Here is a 17,215-nt window from a genome sequence, read left to right as displayed (position 1 = left end):
CCATAATTTTTAATTCTTTTGCTTTTGTGTCTCTTTTTTTTTTTTCATTAAACCTTTTAAATTTTACCAAGAAAGCGAGCCTTGTTTTTCACAAATCCATATGGTTAATAAAAGGTGAGTTCTGTGTCTACTCTGTGTATTCCAACCACCACAAACACTCTACCACCACGTGCTTTACGTATACAAAATTACAAAGTGGAGGGAAAAGTGCAATTGAAACTGCAGCAAAATCAGAAACTTATAATCTGATACAAAAATTGATTTCGAATTATTTTAGTCCTTTATTAAAAATAAATTAAGAAAACAAAGTTAAAGGCATTTGAATAGCTTGCCCCTTCCAAATGCAGAATTACAGTTTCAGAATGACAACACATTCCTGCTTGTTTCCAAATAGAGGGAAAAAAGTAAGAATCTTGAAAGGAAAAGAAAAATCCCATATGAAAAAAATAATTTTTTGGAGTTGTCTTCTCACATTAAAAGGAGGCAAGGAAAAGGCAAATTTAAATTATTTTCTCTTCTCTGTGGGTCACCTTTCATTAAATTGTTGAGAATGAAACACACTCCCACCAGGACGTTAATATCTCCATTTTCAGTGCTGCTGGGCTGAGGAGCCTGAATAAAAATAAATGGCTTCTTCAATGAGACACATCATCCATCGTCAGCATGTAAAACACAGTCATTAATCACAGCACAACCTGCTTATTATGGGCATTCAAGCACTGGCAATACAAATGCTTATAAAACAGGGGCTCCTTTCACAATTCCCTGCCCTTGTCTCTCAGCAGTTTAGAGGATTAACCCTTTTGCAGCACGGGATGGGCAAACTGGTTTTGCCTAATTCCAAACCAACCTGACATCATGAGTTCAAAAGTTCGACTTCAACTCGAACATTCTCAGGTGCAGTTTGTGCTGAGGGAACAAAGAGCTCAAGGGGACATATGGGAAGGAAGACAGTGAAAGAGCAAATTGAAGAGCCCTACAGGGCACGGACTGAGTGTAAAAATCCAGTCCAGAGACAAAGGAAGGATAAAAAATGGTGATGAAAGAGTTGGAACTTTTGCAAAGTAATAAATACAGTTTTGTCTTAACACCTATCTTAAAGTCATTTGTGGGGAAGTCCCTTCCTACAGAATTCTTCTGCTGGGGAAAAAACAACAGGATTTTACTTGTACTTAATTAATACTCATGAAGAGCACAGTTACACACACGCAGTTAAACATACACAGTCCCCACTGACCATATGACTTTGGGCTTCTCTTGCATTTCTTAGCAAAGGATTTTAAAATACTTGATGCTAATGTGTAATGAACCACCATTTTTCTTTAGAAAGTGGGAAGGATGAGGGATTCAGCTGGGTCCATGTCAAACATGAATTCAAGGACAAAGACAAGTAGGCATGGCCCAAGAACAAAGCACTGCCTGCAAAGCTCTCAGCTCTTCCCTGGGCTCTGCAAAATCCATCTCCACTCAGTTATCCCTGCTCCCAACACGGCATGTCCCAAGCTGCCAGATGAATGAATGCTCAGCAGAAAATGGTCATTCATTTGCAGTCTGATGCAAATCCTTTTCCTTTTCTACACACCCAAAACATCTATTGACTTCAAGAAGAAAATAAGAGGGGACAGGAGGAAAATCAAGAGGTACTGAGAAAAGGAGTGTTTGGACATCTCTGCAGCAGGCGAAAATACCTAAGCCCCACTACTTACTGATAGCTGTAACAAGTGAAACACCTGAATGAAGAAAATTCTTGTGGACAAAAACTAGATGAGGTGTGTATTTGAATTTTCTCCTGAGGTGTAAACTGGCCCCAGGTTAACCAGAGTTGGTAATTTGTCAAACACTTAAGTTTGTCATCAACTGGACAAGTATTTCCAATGTTGGCATCAGTTACTGAAGGCAAATGACCCATGATTGGCTTTGGGAAAAACAAACATTTTGAGAAGGAAAATTAATAGTCCACCACATTTTAAATTACACTAATGCTATACACAGGTACTGCAAATGAACACTTTCTTCTGGGTGGATTTTTCAGTTAATTTACATTGCAGCAATGGGTGGTGGCAGTAATTCCATTATAATTTACTCCATATGTAAATGAAAGAAATATTCAGTGAATGCTTCATAGGCATGACTGATTCAGAGCAGAGTGGGATATGTCCCAGCAAATCATCATCAAGGAGTTAAAGTCAAAAAATATCTTGAGTTAAAAGAGATTCACAAGATCATCAAGTTCAACTCCCAGCCCTGCACAGGGCAAAATCACACCTGAGAAATTCAGAAATTCATCATTGTCTCTACCTCCTAGAAGTACAAGCACTCTCAGGAGTTTTTCCCAGATATTTCTTCCAAAGGAAAGGTTTTCTTCAACCAAAGTCACTGTCAAGACACTGTGATGAACGTAAGGCTTCTCAGTATCCTTCACTGCCAAAAGAATTGTCTATCCTGTAATTTACTACAGGAAAGCACCAGTTTTGTTTTGTGGGTGGAAGCTCAGAGATAAAAACCACCAGCAGGTGAGAGCTTCATTGATGGGTTTGCTTTTTCAAAGGCACCCCCAAAGCTGTGCTCAGAGATGAGATAAGGCTGTGCTGAGCAGTGTCTGTGAGGAGCGAACAGCAATGCTCAGGTTTTAAAAAGCTGCCAGCTGATTTTAATGCATTTTTACAAGTTGTATCATGACTAATTGTGCTAATATTGCAAAGGGAGAAATAAGCCCTGGATCAGCTTTTTCAAATATTAAAGCCACAGAGTCACCAGTTGCCATCAAAGAGTCTCACTGCTCTTATGGCAGTGGTTTTGCTCAGTGACGGGGGAGAAAAGGGACAGTATTTTTCCATGGTTGAGTATATGCCACTGAAGTCCTGTACTAATGTTTATCACAGTTCTGTTCCTTTTTCCTGATTAAAGCTGCTGGATGGGTATAATTTTTCCCCTTCTTCAAAGGCCAAATTTCTATTTCATAGTTGCCAACTCTGTAGAATGTGACAGTGGAAGCTATTAATTGATCCTGCTATTAATAGAAAACAAGGAAAACAGAAAGGCAAAAACAATTACAAAAACTGTGACAGCACAGAAGAAAAGGAAATGTTTTGCCAAGCTGAGTTTTCCAGCCCAAAGCCCAGTCCGTGAGCCAGGTACACAGCAATAAGATACTCCAGCACTCCCACGCCAGCTGGGCATGGAGTCAAATCCATCTTTTCCATTCCCACACGTGTCCAGCCCCTCCATCCTCCACACAGAACCTCTCACACAGCCAAACCATTGTCATGCCATTAAAACCAGGATCAGGCCCTATCTTCATTTTAGCACAACTGCTACAAAGACAGAAACCAAGCCAGACCAATCCCACACCTGCAGAGTCCAGCACTTGGCATGGACTGGGAGATCGTCTGTGCAGAGACGAATTTAGTTTACCTGGAGATGGGGATGATCCCAGAGAACAGAGATTCCCTGCTGTCTGCACAGCTTGCCATAACCCAAGGTTTTGATGGGATGGCACCTGGGATATGGAGCTCTAACCTCCCAACACAGTCAGACAAATGCAAGCCAGGAGACCCTACATCTCCAGCTCAGAACTGCTCCCTGGCTCTGCTGGAAATGGACAGGGAGGAAAAATTCTGAGGACAGAATTAAAAGAATCAATCCAGAATGTATTAAAAATACATAAATTGTCTTAAAGGAAGCCTGAGAATTACAGTTTAAAAGATAATCTGCCCAATTTTGTGAAAACATTGCCATACTTGAACTTATTTATAAACCCACCATTTTATCATGTAGATTATTTATTTTTAAGTAATGTTTTGGATGCTGTACTTTGTTCAGCTGAGAAACAGATTAATACCCATAACCATTCCAGCTTTGGGATTAGCTCATGTTAAAGTTTCATTAATTTACGAGTTGATACTTACACAAGTAAGCTCTCTAAATCTTGACAATTAGATGAAACAGCAGTGGGATTTCTACAATCTCCTTTCAGTCATCTTTGCTGCCTCTTCTGATGCAATCGCTTCAGTGGCAAGTCTGTGATGGACAAATTCATCTACAGTATCAATGGCTGTGACATCTCTTCACAACAGACAGGTGCTCTGGGGATTAGCCAAAGAGGTCTGTCACAGCCACAAGAAAAAGACCTTTAATAGGGCTTTACAAATAAAATAAAATGTCAGGATTTCACAAATGCTTTTGTTTTAATGTAATTTAAGCGCTGAACTACCTTGCAGTAATGTGCTTTAAAATGTTTACACTTAAGGCATAACTGAATTTGACTCATTCTGGCCCTGATCCAGTTACAATTTAATTGACTTCAGTGGGAGTTGGACTGGGCTCTAAGTAATTTTAACTAAAGTAATCCATCAATTGTTCCTCACCCACTTCATCAAACTCCTTCCTATCATTTATGATTGCTCTGTAATTTATTGCAACAAGGTGAAACCAACCCTTTTAACTTCAGGCACAGCTTCCTGACCCTCAGTGGAGAATTTCACCATATGCAGCCACCTAAACCAGACCTGCTCAAGGAAAGCCAAGAGCACAACACAGCTGAACCCAAAACCTCCTGGTACCATCCACAGAAACCTCCAAATATCAGCTCCTCCACAGCTTTGTCAACACAGGAGCAAAATGAACTGTTAGTAAAGCTGTCAATAGGAGGCTTGGAACAAAACAGGCAGAAGGGTGGACTGGAATGCGTTCACAAACACAATTTTTTTTTTCTCCAAAAAATCCCATTTGCTTCAGACTTCTCACCATTTTCTTCTGAGAGAAGCTGAGAGAGCTATCTTCTATCAATGATTACAGTACTGGTTTCTGTTTAAGGGGGCCTTTTCTATTTTTCCTCTCTGAGGCACAGGATTAAACACCATCCAGAACACTAGGCCTTCCATAAGGCCTATCATGTTATGTGCAACATGCAAGGAGACGTTTTCCATAATAAAGTACCACCACTGCTAATTTTATTTCAGAGATGACAGATTAATCTGTCATAGAATACCCTGTTTAAGTAACCACAAACATATCACACACATTTCTCTGTCTTCTAAAAGAAAAGGATATGTTTTTATTAAAGCTTCAGCCCTTCTGTGCTTACACAACAGAGCTCTGTTCTTTAATGGATCAACGTAGGCAGCCCTGCACTGGATGTGGCAATAGGCACCTGCACACTCAAAGGTACAGGAACTTGCTGCTTCAACATTAGTTCTCAAGATGTCTATTAAAATTTAATTCAGATGAAATTCAACCCCTGTAAGGTGAAAAAAATCCCAGTTTGGAAAAAAAAAATCACTGGCAGGAAAAGGAGTGATTAACTGCTCTGTGACTTGCAAAATAATCATTAAAAGAAATATCCAAGGGCAAATGGTGGCCAAGTGTTTAAAGATGACTTAGTGCCTACATGGAAAACTCTCTTACTCTGATGAAAATCCAGAAAAAGAGTAGTAAGATTATCCAAAATACAGGGCAAATATAAATACTTCCAATTCAACCCTTTCTTTGCATGAGTCATCCTGTTGGAGTCACACAATGACCTACATGAATAGAAACCACTGCCATGTCTAAAAATTTACAACATAAGACCTGAACATACGCATCTAAACACATTGAGGCCACTGAAATGGTCCAAAGGAAATTGGTTCCAATTCCAATTCTGAAATTGGTCCAAAAGACGAATATATGGTCTTTTAGAGAAAAGACCATCTATTTGCAAACTTTCTGTTATCACATCTCCAAAGGGAATTGTGATTTTGTTGTATGGAAAGTCCTTTCATATAAAAAAGTGTGATTTTTTAAAAGAGAAAACTTAACAACAAAGCAGATTTGTCTGTTAAGGTTCTTTCAGATTCTGTTTTTTAGACAGAGCTTAGGTATTCTGGATGTGCTACCTGCAGTCCATATATTTTTAATATGAGTGCAGGGGTCCATGTTCAGGAAGATGGAGTTTTTTTGAAAGACTGTTCTTCACCCTTCTCTTCAGTTACTTAAAGGGATCTCCGCTGTTCTAAACAGCTGAAATAAACCTGTAGCTGGTATATGAGCGTTGTTCTGTGCTGTGTTCTGGCCAAGAATGGGTCAAAATGTAAAGGTGCATGAGAGGAAATGGGAAAACACTGGAAAATGGAAAATATTAAGTATTTGTGTCTTAGCCAGGTCCTAATACCAAATCTGTATTTTTAAAGATGTCATTAAAATGTAGCACTGGGAATTCTGGGTTAGAAATCCCTCAGCTAAATTCTCCCACAATCCTGGGATCCCAAGAAATAATGGATAACATCAGGCTTCTACTGCTCAGCTCCCATTAGCCTGTCCTTGTGATCCTATTCTATTACAGAGTTTACACAAATACAACTGAGATCACAAAACAGGTCCAAATTTTTCCAAGGAACTGTCATTTCCTAGCAAGCAAAGCTCTTGAACCCGTGTTCTGGGTTCTGCAATCCAGCTGGAGCAATTCTTACACAGAAATGATGGAAAATGTTCAATTGAAACTTTCTCTCCTTGAAAAAGAAAACAAAATAAAATTTTGCAATACTGAAAGTAACTTCCTTGCTTTGCCAAATGTCTCATAAAAAGGAAAGTGCTTTCACAATTAAAACTTTTTAAGTTTTGCTTCAGCCTTTAGAAGATAAATTTTCAGTATTTTATTCCTATTTTCTCTGATCTGATTTTACACATACACACACCTTTTAAACCTCTCCCTTGTCAAGCTAAATTTATGTTTTGCTTTGCTCTGAACTGAAAAAGGCACATAATGATTATTTCTTCAATCTACCAACAAGCCAAAACATCAGTTTTACTGACTTGTCCAATTTTCACCTGGATATGATGAAATTTTGTACATGGCCTGCAAACGCAAACCCAGGTTTCCTTTGGCTCCATCAGGGCAGCAGTCACTTCTAACACTGGGCACCTATTATCAGGGGCTGAGCAGAAGAAACAGATGAGCAGAATCAAGAAATTAAATTGTCTGAGCAAGCAGAGCAGAGCCTTTCTCCGACCCAGCAGTGTATTTAGAAAAAACTCAAGGCACTGTACTGAGCAAGTGCCTCCAGAGCTCAGTTCCTGACAGATCAATCCCGGCTCTGCCGCTCATTGTGTGCATTCCATGCAAACCTGCCTTCCCCACAGGCCGGCAGTGAGGGCATGGAAGTGACTTGGAGCTGGAAAAGCACAGATTTTGCTCCGTCACCCAAAGCTGCTCACAACACTCCTGTGAAATACAAAGTTGTGTTTCGTGTCAGGGAAATAAAAAGAATCTGTGTAATTGTAATTGTAGAACACGGCCATGGGACAGTTATAAAAATGAATTCTAATAAACAACTGAAGAAAGCATGGAAGAAGGTTTTTTGAACAAACTTTGCTTGCAATTACCTGTTATAAACCTCAAGCTATTCTGTAATAAGTGTCTTTGAATTATAACTTTAAAAGCTTGTTTTGTATTAAAGAATTTTAAACTGTAGTTTTAGAATGTAAAAAGGCTTTCTCACAGACTGGTAAAAAAGTCATTCTGGATATGGAAGAAAATATTTCAGCTTGCTGATTTTTGGCTCCTGAAGAGGGAAACTGACCATCACTATCAAAGAATGATAGACCTGGAAAACAGAAACTGGACCCCACATCTGGAAGCTTGACCCCACCACCTGGGATACATATCCTGGATGTACATCCTGGAGTACTGAAATTTAAAATAGACCACAATAGGTATTGAATAATGACATTAAATATTGGAAACAGAAACTGCTGAGAAAAGCTTATGAATATGTATGAATATAGCCAATAAAATCCCAGCAATCGGTGCGCAGTTGGAAGGGAAAATCCTTGCACTGCACCCAGAGCTGTCTTTGCTCACACTTTACCATGCTAATTAATTAATTAATTATTAAATTGAATTGCTGCTTGATATATTGGCCGTGTCAAGTGTCTCATTTCTAACACTCCTGTCGGCAGAAAATCCAGCCTGAAGGTGGATCCATACATTGCCAGAGCTGTGATCCAGGGAGCTGTCACTGCACACAGATGGGAAAGGAACGTACTGCTCAACACAACAGAAGAAAAAATACAAAGTCTCCTTAGTTACTGCCCTGCTCTGCTCCCCAAGCCTGGTGGGGTGATGGGAGTTTCACACATCAGCTCTTAACACTCTCAATTCCTTTTCATCACCTTCCCCAGCAAGGATTTTTTGCCCTAGTTCATGTCCAACTTGTCCTGAAGGCAGCAATGCTGGGGGTCATTGATTCTACAGGATGAGATGGTCTCTTCCTCCATTCTACAGTAGCAAGGTCAATAAAAGTCCTCAAAATAATAATGGCACTCGGTCTGCACTGCGCAGTCTCCATGAGCAGTGGCCAAATTGAGAACACTTTTAACAAAAGTGCTGCATTTAAACCTAACTCACTGTGCAGATGGATTTAAACTGTGCTTCAGTGCCAGCTGTGAGGCTTTAGAAAATGAGGCGTAGGTGTCAATTTTCCCAGTGGAATCCCAGATTCATTAATGCCTCCTATTATAGCATTCCTCCACAATGCTTATTCATGCCCAACCACAACCAAAATGCTGATTACTTGACGTAGTAGGTTTTATTGCAATCGCTGGAGTGTGATCTTCTGGTTTGTTCACTGTAATTTTGCCATTCATTAATTCTTTTATTCCTATTAACAGTGCCAAGATAAGACAGCAAAAGTCAGATTTATTACAGATATTTTAATATCTAGCACTGAAATTTCTTTGGAGACAGATTTCTCTGCTCGGTCCTGAGATCTGCTTTCAAATCCAGATTTGAATCAGAATTTCCTTCTGAAATGCCACATCTAGAACTGCATATAATCTAAAAAAGAAAATTAACAGGCACTTCTCCAAGTAGCCATTTATCATCAGCCAGCCCATTATTATTCCGTGTATGACACTTTTGGGCATATCTGAATTAGATTTTCTGCTAAAACATCAAAACACTTAAACCCCAAGATGGCCACCCTGAAAAACACTAGGCTCTTTAAAATTAACTGTTGTGCCCAACCTACAGCAAGTACAGAGGAATCTGATTTTAGTCCATAGGTTTCTTTCATTTACCTGGGTTGATAAAGTGGTCCTCATCCACAGACAGGTTTTCCCTTGTAGGGCTAAAGTAGACAGGAGTTATGGAGAGTTTGAGAAAACTCAGATTTTCCCAAAGTTGCACCTGAATAAATCCCACTGCAGGAGCTGGGACACAGTCCCAACCAGGAAATCCTAACTTTTCTGGGTTTTCACAGGAATGCTCAGAGACAGCAGTGTAACTGTGACTGCACCTTCTGCCATTTCTAGGCAGAAATGTCATCTCTGAACTATCTTATATCTATTAAAAATACTCAGTAGCTTCACTAATACTGGATCAAAGACACCTACAGAGGAAGCATTTTGTATTTCTCAGGATTAATAGAATTCCTCTCTAATTTTGCCTTTACTTTTTGCTACTCAACTATAGATTTCTACTGAAATTTGTAAACAAAAAAAAAAAAAATCAGGCAGTTTTCAAAGTTGGGTTTTTTTTTTCTTCATATGTTTGCACAAATAATCAGCAAAAATCCTGAACAGCCTGTTAACAATGCAGGTTTCCACACAGAGACATTTTCAGCTTTGCAATTTAGGTTGGCACCTACTGCATAAACACACAGATTCATTTTGGCCTGCTTCCCTCCACATTTTGGGACTTAGGTTTTTCATGGACTCAACAGCCATTTAAGACACGTAGATCTGAGCACCAACTTCCCACAGCACAGGAGCAAAACTCTTTCCAAGACCTTGTACAATTTCCTGGGATGCCAGGCAGTGTCCTGGGGGTGACAATCCAGCCCCAGCTGCAGCTCCCGGGCTCGGGGAGTGCGGGACACACCAAAGTCCAAGTGAGCCTGGCAGAAGGTGCCCCCACCACTCCACATCAGCTTTATTCAGTGGGATTTATCCAGTTGTGATGTTCCAGACTGGAAACACGATGAATGGATGGCAGCTCATTTTTCCCCATCCTGGAACACCCACACTGCATGGATTCCCTTTTCTTTTCCCAAGTGTTCTGTCTTCCCCCAGGAATTCCATAGCAAAATGTGTTCACTTTAAAGGAATAGATTCACCAAGTATTTGAGCAAAAGAAATGGCTTCCACCCTAATTTTAAGTAATGTCCCACAGCAAAATCAAGCCTTGCCTGTATCAAGGCATTTTGGAAGATAATCAGAAGGAATCTCATTGTGAGGTCACACATAAAACCTGAGATATTTTAAGTGACAATAAATCTACTTTCTTACCATGGTTTCCTAAAAAGGCTGAGGAGACTGGGTGAGGACCAGAAGGACCAAACCTCATACTTTATTTTCCAAGCAATGATTCCCCAAAGGAATCAGCTTCCCCACAGCAGCTCCAGGTACTGCTGAGTGTAATCCAGAAAATATCATTTATTTGAGGAAAATGACAGTTCAAAAGATCCCTTTGGAATAACTAGCTCCCAATTTCATCCTTAGAGAAAACAACAGAAGACAGACATAGAACTGGAAGAGAAGAATTCAAGATTTGAACAATTCTATACTAGATACCCGCCTACATTAAAATCCCAGCCACACAAATCCTGAATATCTTGAACTCAAAAAAAAAAAAACCCCTACCAAACCCAAACAAACCAAAAAAATCCAATCACCAAACTAAAAATCCCAATAATATTTTGAAGAGAGCAAATAATAATAATTATTAATGATCTTTAAGGGAAACATTTTGCACAGACCAGCAAGCAGAGTAGTAAATTTTAAAAAAGGCAAAAAAAAAATCAAGTGGAGAAACTTAAGGTTGCATTCACTTCCCGAAGTTGTGGTGCTTTTTTACACAGAGCAGTAGAATCCTCTTCCGCACAACTCCCCTAAAACATGGGTAAACATTTTCTATCTTAGCAGACAATTCTCTCAGAAAATAAGCGAGGCCACACTGATCCAAGGTACATTTTTGCCTAGCAAGGTGTTGTTCTGGTATAGCAATTAAAGAGAAATCAACACAGCCTTTCCTGAAATAAGGACTAGTAAAAAAACTTGCCATAGACATAAGTTACTCTTCTGCTCATTAGGATTTAAATTATAAACCACTACGACACATTCAAATTTGAGGGTTTTTTTATGAGCTCTGGAATAGGGCCTGGTACAAATGAATACACGGCACAGACAATTAACAATTTGTACAACCAACTTTGCTGAAATAACTGAACTCTGCAATTGAAGGCAACGTGATTACTTTTAATCCAGCCATCTCAATTCATTTGGACAGTTTAATAAGGCCATCCAAGACCAATATTACTGATTACTAACACACAATGTCACAAATTCCACTAAGACCAGGGATCTCACACAACTCCCCTCCACACTCCAGCCTAGTTTTCATTTTCAAATTATTTTAGTTCCTTTGATAAATAAGGAGCTTTACTAATTTGACCTTGTAACACTGCCCACTGACAGTGTCCTTTGATTTTTTATCATGCCCAAAACTACCAATAAGACAACTGGATTTTAAATCTATCGCTAAGCCAAGATAATAAAAAATAGTGTAAACAAACTAGAATTGGAGTAGGCTTGCCTATAAATATTTTTAATTGAAAAATTATATAAAGACAATTTGAAAAGTGATTCTGATAGGACTCTGCAGTCAAAAAGCAACCGTCAGCAATCACTGTAACAAACCAAGCACATGAACAGTGTATCATTACTTATACAAATTAATTGTGACATAATATGAAAAGCCAATAAAAATATAAGTATAATGAAACAAGAGAAATAGTATTTTCACTCAGTCATCACAGCCCAAAAAGTCATGAATCAAAGTAGCATTAATCACCACCTGAAAATATTTTTAGTCTTTAAAATTTTAATCATAATGGCTCTGAATCCAGACTAGCATTTTGTTACAGATTTGGTATTGGTTCAGCTTTGTGTTTTTGGTTCAATAAGCACCACAATACATGTTCATATACCAAACTATAAACTAATGATGGAACATTTTCACAGGGAATTGCAGTTTAAAAAAAAAAAAGGTTGGGGCTTATTCCAAGCTGTCTTCAACAGGAATCTCCCCAGCAACATTCATGAGCGTTGCATTAGACCTCACAAATGCTTCTCACAACTAAAATGTCAATCTTGGGCCTCAAGATGCATCGGAAAAGTCCCAAATGCTTCTTCCACCTCCTGCCTCTACTTGACAAATCTGGTTTGTTCCAATTCAGATGCACTCAGTTAAATATTCAGCAATTCATCACAGCCAAAATAAAAACCCTTTTCTATTGGGTCAGCAAAGTTTTCCGATCTCTCTTAACCGGGGATGTTGTTGAACACACACGCTGCACATGTACAACATCTTATGTCTTTCAGCTCCAAATAAATTATAAAGGCATATCAGCCTCCTCTGACTTCACCCAAAATGAAAGTAATATTAACTCTTTAGCCCATGAAAACATCTACAAATCCCTACTCCTGCCTTGAGAAAAAGCCACTGAGGAGGTGTTCAGCTGGAGTAATCATTACTCATCACTGTTTCAAACACTCCCAAGTCCCAGCACCGATGGTACAGTAACAAATCTCTGTGGTTTAGGTTACGACTCATTTTCTTAGATCATGAAGAGACTAAGTGCTCACTCTCTTCCTGATTAACTCCGGAGGCAAAGGAAACTCAGGCAGTAAGTTAAATGCCATACAGTATTCCTGTAGTGCTATATTTCTGCAGCCCTTAGCCCCCAAGTAGTTTGGAGGTTTCAGGTTTATTTTCACTCTATGTTTGTGTCTTCGTGGGTTTGGTTTTTATTTTATTTTAATTTTGTTACAGATCTATATTGGATAATTTTCTAATTCTTTCACTTTTAGATATCTTTTGTGCTAATGTACATTTCTTAGTCAATAGTTTCCTTTAATAAAAAACCCTATTCCCATTGCCTAATACACATAAGACTCGAATTGTGCCTATACACATTAGAATCTGAAAGTTTGGAAGTGTGGACTTTGGTAGCAGTTTCCCCTATGATATTAATTCCACAAGCAAATCTCTCTCTGTACTTCATTTTACAAGTGCTGCAATTCCATACAGCTTAGTCCATTAGAAGCAGATATCCACAACCCGGCCTAACATAGGGAGAGGCCAGAGCTTGGGCTAGAATCACAGCCTTGAGGGCAAATTCATTAAAGATCCCAGGCACAAAGAGAAATAAGGCTTTAATTGAAGAGTAACCTCAAAAGATTCACTACCATCACTCTTAACCCACTGCTGAATCATACAGGGATTATTAGTGATTATTTACTGAATATACATCACTCTTGCAAAGACAATGCTTGCTATATTTGAGCCAGAACTACGCGTTTCAAAAATTTCTCTCTTTTCCATGGTGGGTGGTGAGAGTAGCACCTCACCCATCCAAAACCCCGACGATCTATCAGGTGAAATTCAAACTGTATTTTTTATGCCAAGTAGTTGTACATGCTTCTCGACACTGATAATATCCATGCTAATATTCCTTTTGGGTGCTAATGGGACTTTCTTTTCTAATTCTTCCTCTTCTTGTACAGAAAGAGAGAAAAGCCTCTTTCCTTGTCCTGCTGGATTGAGGTCTGCAGGCAGAACAAGGCACTCTGTGCATCGCTGCCACGCACCAAACCCCTTCAGGACGTTTTGGCCAAGCACTGAATTTCACTACACAGTAGCGAGGGATCAGCTCTCAAAAATTCCCTTGTCAGCAATATCTTGATTAACAGCTAGTTCTTATATAAAATATGTCAGCAATTACTTAAGGAAGGCAAGGGATACCACACACAAATTGGCTAGAAGAAATAAATGTTGATGGAGGATCACAATGTTCACGCGACTTCTTCCCAAGAGCTGGTCATCATGGGTCTTAATTCTGATCCAGCAACCTAATCCCTCCTGGACCTTTAATAACTAGTATTTACAAAATAAATATTGAGGTTGAAGGAAGATTTATGCTTGGAGCAAGGATTTAGTCTACTTGTCAAACCCTTAGTGTACCCTAACAGCAAGTTTTCTATCAGCACAGCTCTGCTAAGAGCTGAAAAGATCCTCCTTATGTATATTCAGCAATAAGAAACCACAAACTAAACCACAAAACCTACGCCAAAGTACAGGCCCTGAGGTTTTAAACACAACATAATACAGGGGCAAAATGAACTTTTTCTAGCAAAGAGAAGGAGGAAAAATAGAATTCTATGACCTTGAAATAGGTATTATTTTTACTGGTAACTACTCCTTTCCAAATATTTTTTGATATTTTGAAGAATGCATTTTTAAGTAGCAATTTCATCATCTCATTTCTCTTGACACATTATGTGTCACCATTGGAAATACGGCCTTATGGGAAGAAAAGAAATCTGGAAAACTGCCTGCTTCACCCAAAAAAGGTATTTTTAAAAATATTCTTAAAAATCTGGAATGTGTTCTAAGAATACTATTTTCACTTTTAATGTGGATTTTTAAACGCCCACATGAGACGAGCCTGCTTGTGAAATTTTATAATGCCCGTGGTCAAGACCCAGTTGCTCATCGTGTTGCCTGTTCAGGGCAGAGCCGCTTGTGCATATTTATTTGTGGTGTCTGCAAAATCTTTACAAGTATTTTCCCATCTTTGCTTATAGATTAGAAATAATCTATTTTTTTTTCAAAGAAAAAGATAATTTAGGATAGAAAAACTGTGCCTCTATAGAATTTTTCTCCTTTTCACAATATTTCTATTAATTTCTTTGTACTCACACAGACATTATGAAAAAACAGCGGAAGTTTTAATGAGCATGAGATGAAGGACGATTTTTACAAGAGCTGGACTCCTGTAGAGCTCTTTAACTCATTAGCATCAGCACTGGTTATATATTGGCTCCAGTGCACAGCCCGACGACGATTAGGCTGAACCCCACCACTACACACTGACAGTAACACAAAACTGCTACTCGCTAACTGGTATCTGCTAGTTACTGATAGCAGCTAACAACGATCCGGGCACGGGCAAACAGGGAGCCGGGATGGGGTGTGAGAGCCGGGCTTGGTTCAGGCAGGGTGTGGGGGGACGCGGTGGGAGCTGCGGGAGCCGCTCGCCCGAGCCCCCCGCTCCTCTCGGTGGCACCGCTGGGGTTCGCTTACCGGCGCAGGAGTGCAGCGGCTTGGGGCGCACCAGGAGCGACGGGCACACCGAGTACAGCGAAAGTTTCTCGAAGTAGTCGCAGGTCTCCTTGGAGAGGATCTCGTCGATCATGAAGGTCTTGTAGCGCCTCCTGCCTGCCTTGGGCCGGGCGGGCGCGGGCAGGCGCGACGGGGGCTGCGGGCCGGGCCGGGGCTGCGGCCGGGGCTGGGGCTGGCCGTGCATGGCGGGAGCCCTGCGGGGCGGCAGAGCCGCGCCCGGCTCGCATCGGCTCCCGGGCCTGGCCGCGGTGTCCGCGCTGTCCCCGCCGCGCCGCCGACTCCCCGCTATATAAAGGCGCCGATAAGCATCTCTCCCATCGCTCCGCGGCCTTTTTAGGAGGCTCGGGCTGTCAATCAGGGCGCCCGCTGCTCCCTGCCAGCACCCAGCACCATTGTTACCCTGCGCCGGGCTGGGAGGATCCGCCGCTCCTCTCCCCTCCCTACTCGCTATTTAAAGATATTAGGGTGTGTGGCTTTTTTTTTTTTTTTTTTTTTTTTTTTTTTTTTTTTTTTTTTTTTTTTTTCCTTCTTTCTTCTCCCCCTCCTCCTCTTCTCTGGATTGTAATTATCTAAAAAAGTTAAAATGTGGGCTGCCGGAGCAGAGTGCTGCATCCCCGGGCCCGTCAGCTTTCCCCAACCGGCATCAAACCTGTTCCCGAACTGCAAAGTGCTGAAGAGTGGCACAGGGAAAAGAAAATCCGAAAATCCTGTTTATACGTGCCTTGCAGGAGCACTGTGTAGAAGATATTTTTCTCTGGAGAGGGATTACTTGGACCCCAAGCCTGAGATTATTTTCTGCTGGATCCCTGCTTAGTTCAGATGGATTTTTGCGAAACTGAGCTTCCAGCCCCTCTGCTGAGGGGTGGTGAGGCTTCCTCACTGGAAGTTTTCTTAGCAGGCTGTGGGGTGAGTTTTATTTCTCATCTCCATGGCCTCCGACAGGAATAATCAGGACACCCTACTCAGGGAAAGGTGTATCAGGAGGAATCCTCTGGATTAAGTGGTTGATGCAGGTTTTCCAGAACCCACAGCCAGCTCACTAACTTTAAATGGGTAAGAGAGGCTCATTATGGAGATACACTACCCCTCAAAGAATTATTTGCAGGTTTCACACAAGGATTTAAATATAATCTGCAAAAAGTTATCGGCCATCCTTCGGTTCTCATGCTTTGGCAATCCAAATGGCAGCAAACTTATTTTAGTTACAGAAAACTCAATCTGTGTTTGCAAAAGGCAACAACCATTTCAAACTCTCATCAATGATTTGAACAACTTTTATTTTTTCAACTGTATTTTTAAAAAGCCTTTAAAACACTGTAAACTATCTTTAACATCTTTTGTAAAAGCACTACTTCCTTTTTTCAGTTCAAAGTTTCATTTAATTTCAGTGAAACAGTTGCTCATTTATAGAGACTCAAAATCAAAATAAGACACATTGTCGATACACTGTCAAAACTGGAAGGCAGATGCAAGAATATATCAGACTTTCGATATATCCCTTGAACTTTTTTTTCTTCAAGCCTCATTACATTTTTTACAAAACAGCACAGCAAATTATGTTAAAACAAATGTAAAGCAAAGTGTTTTGCTCATTTTAAACCATTGGGATGACATTCTCATTTAAAATAAATTAGTTTGAAATGGTTTTATTTCTTTCTATTTTGAGAAACTAAAGTGATCTTATGACAAGGAATTTAACTTGAATAACAGCTAATAAGTTCAATAACTTCTTTGTGATTTTATAACTCTTTTTAAATTACATAAACTGCTGCTTTAATTCCTAAACAAACTATGAATATTTAAGCAGATGAACTGACTTTGTTATGAATGTAGTTTTATGAGTACTCACCTCTTCATTCGGACATAAACTATTTCAAGAGCACATTTCTTCATCAGACACTTTCTTCTTTTTTTTTTTAGGAGACAAAAGAGTAATTACCAGCAACGTTAACTTTAGCAATTAGTACTTGCTGATAATTATTTCAAAGAATATTTCGGAAGCAACAGTGAGCAAGCCACTGATTTAAGCCCCAAAGCAGCAGCAAATGGAAT

At 39.9% G+C, this 17,215-nt stretch overlaps 1 protein-coding gene across 1 annotated transcript in view; it reads right to left on the bottom strand.

Moving 5' to 3' along the window:
• Positions 1–15,850, bottom strand: part of BARX2 (BARX homeobox 2) — a 34,889-nt gene extending 19,039 nt beyond the window's left edge. Inside the window, exon 1 of the mRNA XM_063417935.1 lies at positions 15,125–15,850. Coding sequence (XP_063274005.1) covers positions 15,125–15,347 — 223 coding nt within the window. The 5' untranslated portion in view covers positions 15,348–15,850. The remainder of the gene's footprint in view (positions 1–15,124) is intronic.
• Between the last annotated feature and the right edge of the window lie 1,365 nt (positions 15,851–17,215).

The sequence above is a fragment of the Prinia subflava genome, chromosome 22 (genome assembly GCF_021018805.1).
Source record: "Prinia subflava isolate CZ2003 ecotype Zambia chromosome 22, Cam_Psub_1.2, whole genome shotgun sequence".
In the NCBI taxonomy this organism is placed as follows: domain Eukaryota; kingdom Metazoa; phylum Chordata; class Aves; order Passeriformes; family Cisticolidae; genus Prinia; species Prinia subflava.
This window is presented reverse-complemented; position numbering and strand designations above follow the sequence as displayed.